The following is a 15,133-nucleotide window of genomic DNA, read 5'->3' on the forward strand; positions in this document are numbered from 1 at the left end:
TTTATCTATGCTTGTTGGAGTTTCTGGGTTACCAGCTTCTTTAGCACCTAATCTTTGATATATGAGGTAAAAATGAAAACCCAAGGAATTCACTGTAGTTATTCACTGGGTCCTGAGGTGTCTATCCAGTCTTTCTTCTTCTCTCTGCCTTTACTTTCTTATGTTTGTTTTACATATGTTGCCTTTCGACTTGTACGTAGTGAGATGAATAGGGAAAAGTTTATCTACTCCATCTTCCCAGAATTAGAAAGTATGTTTCAGGTATTTGGTAACAGAATTGGCCACGAAATAGTAGTTGAATTGGATCCACATGGATATTAATTGTCTTTGTGTGCTTTTTGTGGTCTTTTTTGTTTATTTTTAGAACTAAATACCTATAAGCTGATTTTTATTGACAACGATAATATTATAAAAAATTCAAATGAAAGGTACAAATGAAAACATAGAATCAACTCCTATGGATATATTTAAATTTCAAACTGAGTCTTTCTTGACCTCCTAATAGCTTGGTTTTTTACTTGTCAAGCTTTATTATGATTTCTTTATGTGTGTTGCAGTTCAAAAAATTCTCGTCTTTCTTCTGACCCTTTGATCCAGTTACAGAGTGACTGGTAATTTATGGAATCAGTTTTCAGATTTTAAGTAGTCTCATATTAATAGGCTTTGTTAGAATCTAATGGTCAGTTTTTTCCTTTGGGCAGCTGTGGATATTTCTGTGGGGATTTAATGTTTTCAGAGTTTTAATATGTAATATAAAAGAAGTATTATCTGTAGCACTAAAGGACAGTTACTGTATTATAAAGTATGAGAAAAAGCAAGATCTTTCTTTCATATAAGTAGTGTAGTATTTTCTAATTGCTTAAAAAATGGTATTCTACAGTAAAATACTATTGTAGATGTTTAAAAAAGTTTTCTTTGTTTAATATTTGGACTGTTCAAGGTCTGAAATAAACATGGGATTGGATTTCTTTCCTGTAGGATGGTGGTCTAGAGGACAACGAAAAGAATTTCTATGAATCTGATGACGAACAGAAGGAAAAGACTGACAAAACGAAGAAGGTTTATACAATGGATCCAGATCATAGACTTTTAATTCGGAATACAAAGCCTTTGCTTCAGAGCAGGAATGCAGCGGTATGTTAAAACCCTTTAAAGAAATAATTCACAGATTTTTTTTTTTTAAATGATGGTTAAAAGTATTATGTAAGTTAAGTAAACCAGTCTTTACTTTTGAGTGTGCTAATAATAGAACATTTGTTTGTTTGTTTATATGTATATATACCAAAAAAAATCAGGTTCTGATGAGATTACTTGGTTTCATGGCTATATGCCTACTATACTTCATTTACGTTTTTTGTGGTTTCGTTAATTGGCTTTTCCTAAGATATTAGTTCAAGGTGTTTCTAAGTTGATTAAAGAATGCATATATATCTGTTGCTAGATTGTGGTTGTGAGTACTTAGGTCTGTCCATCAGTCCATAATACAGAGGGTGCCCCCCCAAAATGTATACACATTTTAAGAAAGGAAACAATTGTATTAAAATTCTAACACTCAATATATACTGACAACAAAAGATGAATACAAGTCACGTTTGACTTCAATTACAAGAGGTGCTCAAAGTGGTTATCATCAGCGTAATTTTAATACAGTTTTTTTCTTCCTTAAAATGTGTATACATTTTTTTGGCACCCTTTGTATTTGTATGTACTGATAAAAGCACCTAGCATAATGCCTCATACATAGTAAATTTTAACTATTAGGAATAACTATTAAAATCATCTTTATTTGGATTCTATGTTTTTTGTTTTATTTTGTTTTTTTACACCTTTTTATTTTAAACAACCCTTTATATTCTAGGACACTATGCGTGCACAATCGGAAATCAGAAAATGCAGACTTAGCAAAACTAAAAACAATTACAACAGCATATTCCCATCACCCAGAAATCACTGTTCTAATATCTTAATGCATTTTCTTCCACATCTTTTTTCTCCATAAATATACATATGTTCACATGTGTGTATGTCTTTCTCTATAGGTATATATATATAAATTTTCAATCAAGATAGAAATCATACTGTATATAGTTTTAACCTTTTTTTCTAGTCATTCTTCTCCATCTTTCTATTTCATTAAAATTTCATTTCACTTAATACCAATTTATCTTAAATTATCTCTTATAAGTGATTCATCTAACCTAGTATCTGCTCTAATTCTGGTTGTTGTATCTTTTAAACCTCTCAAGTCTTGCAGAATGTTCTGGGTTCATGTGGTTGATTCTTTTGTAAAGTGCTATTTAATTTTTTTGTTCTATAACCTGTATTTCCGGGAAGTTATATCTAAAGGCTTGATGGATTCAAGTTAAATGTTTTAAAATTTTTTTAATTAAAAAAATTCTTAATTGTTCTCGTTAGTAAAAACTTTGAAAATGAGGAATTTCACCTGAATTACTTTGTTTTCTGATGCTTGAGAATTTAGAGCATTTATATCTTATTTATATCTTAGTAATTAGCAGAAGTTTTTTTTATACCTGGTAATTTAGTTTCTAAATCATTATTAAGTAACTATGTATACAGTAATAACAAAAATATTATTTTACTAATGTTGTAAAATGTACTTACATTTTAGTGTGCCCTACCTAGCTTGGCCAGAAGGTTAAGCAGCTGTAACTTGACACATGAATCTCTACTCTATAGTTGATTCTCTAATAATTTAACTTTGTCTTGGAAATTGATAATATAGTACAAATACTTACTGACCAAAAATGTTCTTGAAACAAAGAGAGATAGTTTGAACTTTTAATCCCAGTATGTTTGGTTCTTAATTATGTACCAGGTTGAGGTGGTTTACTTTTTGTTCCAGTATGTTTTGGTGTCCTGTTTATTTGATGCTAAATATATATATATAAAGGCTGACTTTTGAAGGATTGTGAATATATTTTTGTTGTTGTTTTGTCCTTTTACAAGAGACTTTGAGGAAAGTCGTAGTTGTTTCAGGAAACTTAGTGCTATATGCTGTAATATTTTTAAAGATAACTATCAACAACAAGTAGCTTAAGTCAATCATTGAGATTTTGTTTTATAAGATGCTGCATTTAGGAGAATGTGTTCTGTAACTAAGGTGTATATGTGGATCACAAGTGAGCAAATAAGATATCCTTAAACTACTCATATTCCCAAGGAATGTCTGAAAGTTATAAATAAATCTTGTGAAAAAAAGGGAAAACAAAATACCAAACAATTGTAAATTTAGGACCCTGTAAATTGTATTTTTTTAAAATGTTCATTTTTGGAAGAAAATCTTGTTACTTCAAGTTCCTTTAGGTGCTGAGTACTCTTTAGGCATATATAAAACTCCTGCCGTATATTTGTTAGAACTTTGTAGACCTACCAGAAGTAAAATAATATATCTTCTGAGCCAAAAAATGATGATATAACTTCTGTAGCTCTGTCATTGGAATTGTCATATGTTAAACTGGATACTTTCAGTAATTGGGAAGTCTGGATTACTGATCTCTACATGAAGTGTAGAGGCATGTGGGGGAAATACAGTACTTGTTTTATGGCAGAGAAATCTGATTACCCTTATAATGCTTTGAACCAAAGATTATTTTAAGGTTCTGCATTTTGAAAACCAAAGTCATTTCAAATGTTGTTTTAGAAGAATTGTTTTGATAGAGTTCCTTTTATTATAACTTAAATGTACTGATTTAAAAGAATTCAGCCTATTTATTACAATACTTGTTATCCTGAAGTGTCTGGCTTCGTCTGGAAAGGCATGCTTACAATTAAAAAAAAAAATTCCTAGTCTCAGAGCAGCAGGAGCACTGTGAGGGAGACTCTGGAACTTGGAGTGTCGTGTCACACTTTGCCACCTACTGGCTGTCAGACCTTGGGCTGTTCATTTAACACCTCTTTTCTTTTTTGAGGCTGTATTCGTTTCCCAGGGCTGCCATAACAAATTACTGCAAATTGGGTGGCTTAAAACAACAGGAATGTACTTTCTCACATTTCAGGAGGCCAGATGTCCAAAATCAAGGTGTCAATAGGGCTGGTTCCCTCTGGAGGCTCTGAGGGAGAAACTGCCTTTTGCTGGCTTCTGGTATTGCCAGCAATCCTTGGCATTCCTTGGCTTGTTACTCTAGTCTTTGCCGCCATCTCTTCATAGCCTTCCTCTCTGTGTCTTTGTATGTCCTCTCCTGTCTCTTATAAGGACACTCTCATTGGATTTAGGACCCACCTTAATCTAGTATGATCTCATCCCGATCATTACTAGTAACCTCTATGAAGACCTTATTTCCAAATAAGGTCACATATTGAGGGTAGACACAAATTCTTGAGGGGACACCATCCAACCTGCTACAAAGATAGCAACGTATTCATCTTATTTCATAGGATTTTGTAGCAGTTACAGGAAATAATATGTAAGAATGTTCTTTGAAACTGTAGGGTGCTCCAGTGTTCGTAGCTCTTACTGTTTTCATGCTTTATCTTTCAGGTGGTTATGGCAGTTGCTCAGCTGTATTGGCACATATCACCAAAATCTGAAGCTGGCGTTATTTCTAAATCACTAGTGCGTTTACTTCGTAGCAATAGGTAGGATATGGTTTTATCTAAACATTTTCTTTTGTATTCCTTCAGATGTAAGGTTTGAACAAATATAATGTGTCTTTCAGGCATTTAATAATGTGGCTCTGTTTTGTCAACAAGTTTTCATACTAAGGAATCATTATAAAAGATTGTGTACAATTTATCTCAAACTTAATGATCAATACTTTTTTTACTTCAAGCCCAAAGAAATTAAAAATATCGTTTGGCATACAGTATGTGTTGTCACTAGTACCGTAATATGTTTGATATTTCTAGGTGTGACAGTAATAATGTTTGTGAATAGTAAATCTGGAATCACTGAGAAACTGTACTAATGTATTATCAGATCAACTTAGTGTAATTACATATGATTTTATATAAAGCAATACATATACTAAATTATGTAGTTTATAACAGAATTGCTGCTTCCTTTATCAAATTACTGTAGTTTGCTCTGTTTTTTATTGAGCTTTTTATTTTTAATTTTTTTTTAATTTAAATATAGTTGGTATATAATGTATTGGTTTCAGATGTGCAACATAGTGATTCAGTATTTATAATACCTTACAATGTGATCACCACACTAAGTCTAGTAATCATGTCACCATTAGTTTGCTCTATTTAATAAGAGCTATATGCTTAGTAGCTGCTTATTTTAAAGAAATGCAGACACTTTTCATATCGTGTAGATAGACAGATAGCAAGAATTCCTTTCCCTTTAATTTTACCTACTGTAATTTAGCAGGTCAGGTCAATAATTCAGAAAACTTTTATTGAGTTTTTATGACATCTACTTTCAAAGTTTAAGATCAGATTTTTGTCCTTTGCTTTTTGTTTGTTTGTTTGTTTGCTGATTGGGGAATATTGGGGAACAGTGTGTTTCTCCAGGGCCTATCATCAGCTCCAAGTCATTGTCCTTCAATCTAGTTGTGGAGGGCGCAGCTCAGCTCCAACTCCAGTTGCTGTTTTCAATCTTTAGTCACAGCCCACATTCCCAGGCGGGAATTGAACCTGCAACCTTGTGGTTAAGAGTTTGAGCTCTATAAACAACTGAGCCATCTGCCTGCCCCTGTCCTCTGTTTTGTTTTCTGTGTTTAAGAATACCATTGTTTTAGCTATTTAGTTATCCTGGATGTTTTGCAATAATTAGATATTTTAAATAAATAATGGTTTTCATTGAGTGCTTCTTTCTTTTTTTCTTTTAATTTAAGTTTATTGGGGTGAAATGGTTAGTAAAATTACATAGGCTTCAGGTTTACAATTCTGTAATAGAGTTTGGGGGAAAAGATACATTCCTATTCTTTTTTGTCCTTAATGCAAACTTAGTGCCACAACTTTAGCCCTAGATTGGCTTTTGCCATTCCTTAATAAGATACTATTTCCTTTGGGTTCCTATTCTCTCCTCTGTCTTTATACATAGTCATTCTTTTCCCTTTTATCAGTTAAAAAATTTTTCTTGTTTAGAGCTAGTTCAGAGGCTATCAGAAGGATCTGGAATAGCTCTTTCATATGAAGGTTGACACCAGATACAATTCTACCATCATTTCTTAAACATTGGGACATAAAAATAACATGACTTTTTTTTTTTTTAACCTGTCTTTCACTCCAGGCAGAATTGAGTGACACAATGAGCCTTCTGACCAAGAGTTTGTATTAACTCTATGCTCTAAGGATACCTTCCTTGCATGTGTCATGTTCAGAGCAGCTGCAGTATTGGTTTTACATCTTAGGAATACAGTGTTACAAAATTGGTTTTAACTTTTCCTCATGATGAATCAAATACAATTTAATAATAGTTTGTAGGGAAAATGTATTTACAAATAAGGCATAAACATTCCAGATTTACTAAAAATTATTCAGTTATATTTGAGTTCCATTCAATATGAAACTTATTGCTAATTCTTTTTCTTTAATGTACTGTTCTTAAAGATACTCCATTGGAAAATATACCCAATGAAAATTCTCCATTAATTTCTAGGGAGGTGCAGTATATTGTCCTTCAAAATATAGCAACTATGTCAATTCACAGAAAGGTACGTATGTTTTGAATACATAATTCAAGAGAGAAATTAATGCATTAGTATCATTAAATGTATGTATATATTTATTTTGTCATCTAGGGTATGTTTGAACCTTATCTGAAGAGTTTCTATGTTAGGTCAACTGATCCAACTATGATCAAGACACTGAAGGTAGGCATGCTTTTGTTTTTCAGACACTCTAATACATGTTTGCTTTGAAGGTATTGCTACAGCTTCTAGCATCTGCACAATGGAGACCTGCTTTTAAAAAATAGATACATTTAGGGATTTTCTTGATCCTTTCCAAACTACATTATTATCTGCTAGTTACTGTCCTAAATTATAATAATACAAAGTGAAGACATGCTACCTACTCCCTGAATAACTCACAGTGTACTGAAGGAGACAGATGTGCAGATAGGTAATTTTTGAACTATATGTTTTAAGTGATATTATAGAGATTTGAATCGAGTGCTGTGAGAAGTATAAAGATGGGGTTAATTCTCTGGGACGTTTAGAAAAGATTTGTGAAAAATGATGTTTGAGTAGATCTTAAAAGAATAACATATTTTGAGATTTATTTTGTTGTTGGTTAATAGATTCGTTGGGAGGTTGTAGGGTTGGGAGATGGAGAAAGGCATGATTTATGCTAACACAAGGGATTATGAAAGTGTTGTGCTCAGGGAATGATAATTACAGTATATAGTTACAGATAAAAGCTATAATGATTAAAACAATGTGATATTTAGACAGAAAAATAAGTGGAATAGTATAAAAGCCTAGAAAATCCAGATCCATGCATATGAAAATATATTATATAATAGAGGAGACATTACAAACCAACGGGGAAAGGGTGGACTATTCAGTAAATACTGGAATGATTCGTCATTCACATGGAAACTGAGTTTAATTATAAGAAAATCTAAGATAAACACCCAAATTGAGGGATAATTTACAAAACAATTGGTAATAATTAAAAGTGTCAAGGTCGTGAGTGTAAAAAGAAAGATGGAGAAACTTTCAAACTGAAGGAGATTAAACAAATACAATGTGTGATATTGAACTGGATCCTTTTATTATACATTATTGAGATAATTGGCAAAACTTAAATGGGGAATGAGGATTGCATAGATGTTATATATCAGGGTTAATTTTCTGATTTTCTCGGTTGTATTGTGGTCTGTAGGACAATGTCCTTTTTGTAAGAAATATGCACAGAAAAGTGTTTGGTGATGATGTGACATCATGTTAGTACTTCTGGTCTCAAATGTTTCAAATCATAAATAATTCTTTTTACCTTTTCTGTATCTTTGAGATTATTTTAAAACACTGTACAGAAAATTTAAATGTTCTCATCTAAATAAAATGAAAAGTCAGACTGTAATCTGGGAGAAAATATTACCAGCACATACATCTGAAAAATCACTACACAGAATATATAAAGAACTCCTATAATCTGTGCCTTGTAATTGGAGTGTCTTGACCATTTACTTTTAATATAATTATTGATATGATGTGTTTATGTCTATATCTCACGGTTGGTTTTCTGTTTGTCCCATCTGTTCTCTGTTCCTTTTTTTCCTTTTTCATGCTTTCCTCAGATTAATTGAATATTTTTATGGGTAAATTTAAAAGCTGAACTTTTTTTTAGGAAGCCTATTGAAGATGGACTTTTTCATTGTATAGTTCTTGTAACTACAAATCCAGAAGAATTAAAATATCTTAAGAATTTGGTATGGTAGGATGAAGGAAACAAATTAAGAGAATTAATTGGTATCTGGAAAACAGGTATTGCTCGGAAGGCAGTTGTTTTCTAACTTCATTAGTTTAAAAAAAGTCAAACTACCTTAAATTGTTTAGGTTAATTAGATATAAATTATAAAATTGGGACAAACAATTAGGGAAGATGTAGGATTCTCTTTCATAATTATTTCTTAAGCACAATGTAATTATCTATTCTCTATATGTGGATGTAGTGAGACAAAGTTCACCTAAAGGGTATAATGCCTCACCATTTGTAACTGTAACTTTTTTTAAAAAAACAAATTACCTTTCTGTTAAATGCCTAGCCTTTATAAAATTCATCCTTTTTATTTGTGTTATAAAATAATTACTTTGTCTTTTTTATACCATAGCTTGAAATTTTGACAAACCTGGCAAATGAAGCCAACATATCAACTCTTCTTCGAGAATTTCAGGTGTGTGCAATACTAATTATAAAATAACTTATAAAATATGTGTTTAGTTTAAACTAAAGAAATGCCTTTTTGAACTTAGAAATACGTAACTATAAATAAAACAGTGATTTGGCACAAGATTGACAGCTAAGCAATTCATAAATTTTCAAGAATGAACATTAACTACAAATTTAAAATTTAAGGGAAATGGAATAGCAATCTCTTTCATGTTTTCATAGAATTTGAAAGGCTGGTTTATAACTCTGTTCGAAATTAAGTTACTATAAGGATTCCATCTCTTGTGCTGTCATCAATAGTGCTCTCTATACTCTGCACTCATGAAAATAATTTCTTACCTGATTGTCCCTATTTGATTGACCTGTCACTAATTTAGACATTGTCATCTTAGCTTTGTGTATAGCTAAAAAAAGACTGGTTTAAAATTGTCCCATCATGATATTGTTATTGTTGTTTTGTTCTAATTTTTAAACCATATATGCTGATGGGTGAGATGCCTCCCAGCAACACATCCCCCAAAAATATTGTTTAAAAATTACCTCATGGATATTATGCCTCTGAAGACTTAGTGGAGGATCTTTTAAATATATTCATGTATCCATTTTTATCACTCTCTGTCTTTTTACCTTATTTCTGTGTTTATGGGTTATGTTCATAGGTGTACAGTTTCCTTATAATAATTTTTTGAGTAAAATAGAGAATTTTTCTAAAGACTCATTTTTTTAATTGAAAAAATTAAATAATCAACTGGGAAATGGTTTTAAATACAATTGATCTTTCCTAAATGTAACTAAGAGAGTTTAGTTTGTTTAATTTATGTCTTCAACATTTAATCATGCTCTTCGTACCATTTTCACTAAATTTGTTAGTTTTTTTAGATATTCTTAGATTGTCTCCTCCATTTGTCATTTAGGCACCATTTAAATGTATCATCCTTTTTTGCACGTTAGATAACCATACTGTTTAATCTGTAGTATGCAATTCTCATTTGAGATTGGGAATCATTTTTTAAAACTTTCCGTTGAAAATGGGATTTTAAATTCCATTACATATAATGTATGCAAATAAAAATATGCATATTAAGAGTACATTCATTTCTGTAAACAATAAAAACTGAGTTTTTAAATTAGGGAAGTTATAACCAAAGTAAAATTCTTTAGGGCTGTCATAAATTTTGTAAAGATCTTTTAACTTCCCGTTGTTAAATAATTTTATTATTTATTTTTTTTAAGTTTATATAAATATATTGTTTACAGTATATTTTTAAAGCATTCTTTTAAAGAAAATCTATTTCAAATATGTAGTATTTTATTGTAAACTGAATATTTATAAACTTTATGAAATGCTACTTACTGTTGCTGTTGTAGTTTTACTACCATTTTGAAAGCAAAATGTTTGCCAATTCCATATTGGTTCTTTTCCTCCTCTTTTGCCAATTTTCAGATTTAGTGTGTCTAAAAAAAGCAACACTTTTTTTCATAGATTTACAGATGCTGCTGGTTAAATGAACTGAAACCTCCAAAGAGAGAGTTTGACCATCTCTCTCAACCTTGCATTAAACTAATTGCTGTCTTTGGGTGACTGCTCCCCACTATCTGTTTTGGAGTCACAAGCCAGTGGCCACAGGTGAATGAACCTGGCTTGAAAATGTGCTTCTATAAGCACATGCTTTAAGTGAAAACAAAACTAAATTAAGTCATCAGTTGGACCTCCTGTATGCGTATAGATGAGAAGATTATGTATGCTAGAATTATATATCGACAAAACTTAATATAGGCATTTTTTGTTCACTTGATAGTATCAATATATAAACTAATTGAAATAATATTTTTTAGACCTATGTGAAAAGCCAGGACAAACAATTTGCAGCAGCCACTATTCAAACTATAGGCAGATGTGCAACCAACATCTCAGAAGTCACTGACACATGTCTCAGTGGCCTGGTGTGTCTGCTGTCCAACAGGGATGGTGAGTTCACAGTTTTATTCTATTGTTCAAATAATTCGTCATTTGAATATTCTTGGTATGATCTGCAAATTGTAACTTTTTTTAACATTGCATTTTTTTTCCTGTATGTCAGTGGCGTGAACATGAGTAGCACATTTTATCTTTGAAACACACACACAGTATTTTATTGCTGTTTTAGTAGGTGAGATAATTAACTTCAAACTGTATTATTCTTTTTTAAACAGAACTAAGAAAGTTGTAATTTGTTTATTTTATTTCTTCACAATTTAATCACCTTCCTTGTACTTTCCTTCTACTTCCTTCTACTTTCCTGCTTTTCAATGGCATATAAGTCATGTATAATATTGGTTCACCTGCAGAGGGTGCTAAAAGCAGGCAAATGACTTCATAACGTGGAGAAGTGGCTAGATCAAAACATGATATTGAATGTGTTATCTTCAAAGTTTTTTTCCAGATATCCTACTAATAATTTTACATTCAAGATTAACTCGATTTAGAAGTCATCAATTTGGAACAGCTTCGTGTTGTTAAGCCAAACAATATCTAAACATTTTATTAAACTGGATAGATAAGATATGTAATCCAGATTTCATACTGTTCTGTGGTAAAATGTCATTAATTTCTATAATATTTAGAATAAATGAGGCCATTTCGAGAGAGAAAAATGAGTCAACTTCCACTTTTATAATAATTTAGAGTATTATTATTCTATATTTGATTAACATGATATTCTTTTTAAGAAAAGCATAATTTTCAGTGTAAAATCATTAAAAATATTTGTGGAATTCTAAATACAATTTTGTCATATCTAGACACAAGCATATATAACATAGTAACCATAAGTTTAACATAACAAAATTATTTTTTAAATATTTTATTTCAAAGTAAAATAACTTTTCACTACAATAACTCTATATCCCTAAATATCTATTCCCATGTATAGATTTCTTTAGAAAACTGTAATTGTATTTCTGATGAAAAAAAATGGAAACAAAATTTAACCTCAAATAAGAGTCATTTTTATTGTGAACATAAAATTACAAACTTTTACCTGTAAGCTCAACATATTATGATGGATAGAACCATTTTCTGCATGCAGTATTAAAACTCTAAATAAGTGGCAACAAAAATTATCAGGGATATAGATGTTTTTTAAAAGTTGACTATAGAATGTAAGTCGAACAGACAGGGTACTAAATGTCATACAGTTTATCTATTTTTACTTTTTTTTTAAATTAAAGTTTATTGGGGTGACAATTGTTAGTCAAGTTATGCAGATTTCAGGTGTACAATTCTGTATTATATCATCTATAATCCCATTGTGTGTTCACCACCCAGAGTCAGTTCTCCTTCCATCACAATATATTTGATCCCTTTTACCCTCATCTACCACCCTTCTCCCCCCTTACTCTCTGGTATCCACTAAACTATTGTATTTATACTTTTAACAACATCCTTTTTTATCTATTTCTACACCTTAGATTGTGTTGAAAAGCATATTTTTATTTTCCTGTATCTTTAAGAATGACTTATTTGACCAAATAAGACAAACTCTTTGAGAAAATATTTCCAGAATATTGCAGATTTTGACCATTATAGATATTTCAGGTGACATGTTCTTTTAAAATTTAATTGCATACAAAAAGCATCACAAATTAATTAGAACATTGATGAGTTCTTTGAAATATTATACAAAATGTATTCAAGATTTCTCAATTTTGTATTTTGACTCTCTTTGTCATGTGAAATTTTAAGGCTGTGGATTTTAAAACAATCTTTTCCACTTCAGCTTTGTAACACATTAATTTCTCAAAAAATATTTTTTCTTCACTTTGGTTTAAAAGATAAATGTTCTACCGCTGTAGCACTTTTAAAGGAAGAATAGGTTATTTTATAATTAGATAATTGGAGGCTAATGTAATTTATAATCACTCTTAAAAGTAGGAGTGTTTAATAATGTAAATTCTGATATTTGAATGTTTCAGCTTTAGTTTTTGGTAAATCAAAACTCTCTTTGTAATCCTGGATTTTTCCCCCCACAGTTTGAATATTAACAAACTCATAGATACAGAGAACAAATTGAGGGTTGCCAGATGGGAGTGGGGGTTGGAGGGGTGGGTGAAAAAGGTGAAAGGGATTAAGAAGTACAAATTGCCAGTTATAAAAATAATCATGGGGATGTAAAGTACAGCATAAGGAATGTAGTCAATAATACTGTAATAACTGTGTATGGTGTGAGATGGGTACTAGACTTACTGGGATGACCGCTTCATAAGGTATATAAATGTCTAATCACTATTTTGTATACCTGAAACTAATATAGTATTGTATGTCAATTGTAATTGAAAAATAAAAGAAAATAAAATGATAATAAGATACCTGCCATATGTTATTGTCAGAAGAAAAAAATGTCATTTGTTTACATAAAACTATGTAAATATGAATTGATCATTTACATAAAGACGTATATAATTTGAAATATCTATGTTTAGTAATGATTAGAATGGTAAAAATTTTGCTTATATTCTTAACGGGAGCTAGATAAGAAAATGTATTTTAGAGAAAAATAGTAAAAAAACACAAATAATGGTATTTCCAGTATAGTATTAAAATAAATCTTTTGAGTGTATACTAGGGGAATGTCTAAAATCTGTCAGTCCCTATTAATTAAAAAATGCCAAAGTAATACGTAAAGGCAATGTTGGTTTATTTCTTTGGCATCTGAAGCATTTATAATTGTTTATATAAGATTCATTCCATAGGTCAGGTGCTCTGGCTAGTTGCGATTCTCTACAGGTGCCACCAAAACCATAACTCAGACCAGTAATTGGCCACTTAAGTGTGATAACTCGGTCTCAGGATCCCAATTTGAGGATCTGCTTCCTGGAGCCATTCCCAGTACCAGTTACTGTATTAGTTAAGGTCCTGGCAAGAAACAGATTGACACACTTGAAAGGGACAGTTGAACAGAATTTAATGAAGGAGCTATTTATAAGGAATGGGCAGAATTAAGGAAAACCAGCAAAGTATGATGTAACACCCTGGGGTTAACAGGCTAGGAACAGTGAGAAGCCTGATCTAAAACTGAAGGGAAGGGGTGTAAGGAGTGGGAGCAGTTCCCAGACCCTGCATGAGAGAGCCAGTGACAGGAACTGAAACCTTCAGTAGAGGCCTGCAAGCACTGCCAGGGAAGCCTGGCACCAGAGAGATTCAGGACAATAAGTATTCTCTTCTGCTGGTACATCCTGTTGGCTAAACATAGCTGGCAGCCAGGGCAAGGACGTCTGGTGGATGCATTCCCAGAGGTCAGCCTCTAGGGCCACAGCATTGGGCCAGATAAGGCAGAATGGATTCATGGGACCAATGGAGACAATTCAGCTCACAGCCCAATTCCTTCTGTCTCTGAAGTCCATGCTATTTCTATAGCAACAGCTTTCCTAATGCTGCTAATCCTTACTGCTCACTTTTGTGGACATACCAGTTAAGGAGGAATTTTTGTTTTGTTTTGTTTTGTTAGTTTTCTGTTTTCTTTAGAATTTGGAAAAAAAAATGTTATTTAGATTGTAGGTGTTTGATTACCATTATATAATTAGTAGGAATCAAATAACAGTATTTGAGAGCTCTGGTTAAAAAAAAAAAGCCAAGGACACTTGAACATTATGGCGATTACATAATCTAACTTCACTTTATTTTTCTGATTTAAAGAAGCAGAGATTAGAAAGGGATATCAGAAGCCAGGAAACAGTAACAAACGTTAGAAATTAAAGTATACTCCTCTACTTAAGACAAATGTTCATGGGAAGTACACCTCATGATTATAGTTTTCACCTAGTCATTTAAGACATGTAGAATGTTTTGCTAATTTAAATTTACATTTTACCAAAGATGATGCATTTGAATTTAATTACACATATTTAATATGAATAATCTCTTTTTCAGAAATAGTTGTTGCTGAAAGTGTGGTTGTTATTAAGAAATTACTGCAGATGCAACCTGCACAGCATGGTGAAATTATCAAACATATGGCCAAACTCTTGGACAGCATCACTGTGAGTACCAATTAAGAGATCTTTCCTGAATTCAACTGAATTTTACTCACTAAATTGTGCTTTTGTTAAAAATAAATGGGCATCCTAAAGTATAATCGTTAAGAGAGCTGAATTGTCTGGATTCAAATCCTAGTTGTAAGATTCTACACTGTTGTGGAAGGGAATTACGAATCTGAAAAAGGGGAAAGATACAATAAATACAGCAATGTTGGATTGGAATTGGAATGTCAATGTTTACCTTCCTAGATATCAAGGTGTGTGTGAGTGTGTATATATATATATATATATATATATATATATATATATATAT

General features: G+C 31.6%; 1 protein-coding gene across 2 annotated transcripts in view; it reads left to right on the forward strand.

Annotated features, from left to right (window-relative positions):
* The window catches only part of AP3B1 (adaptor related protein complex 3 subunit beta 1), a 223,026-nt gene that overhangs the window by 92,751 nt on the left and 115,142 nt on the right, over nucleotides 1-15,133 (forward strand). For both annotated transcript variants that reach the window (XR_013993671.1, XM_081054083.1), the window contains exons 8-14: nucleotides 979-1,134; nucleotides 4,499-4,596; nucleotides 6,569-6,623; nucleotides 6,711-6,782; nucleotides 8,747-8,809; nucleotides 10,642-10,774; nucleotides 14,714-14,823. Coding sequence is in view for 1 of the 2 variants with exons in the window: in XM_081054083.1 (XP_080910209.1) it covers nucleotides 979-1,134; nucleotides 4,499-4,596; nucleotides 6,569-6,623; nucleotides 6,711-6,782; nucleotides 8,747-8,809; nucleotides 10,642-10,774; nucleotides 14,714-14,823 (687 nt within the window). In the remaining variant the exon portion in view is untranslated. The remainder of the gene's footprint in view (nucleotides 1-978; nucleotides 1,135-4,498; nucleotides 4,597-6,568; nucleotides 6,624-6,710; nucleotides 6,783-8,746; nucleotides 8,810-10,641; nucleotides 10,775-14,713; nucleotides 14,824-15,133) is intronic.

This window comes from Rhinolophus hipposideros (assembly GCF_964194185.1).
Source record: "Rhinolophus hipposideros genome assembly, chromosome: 7".
NCBI lineage: Eukaryota > Metazoa > Chordata > Mammalia > Chiroptera > Rhinolophidae > Rhinolophus > Rhinolophus hipposideros.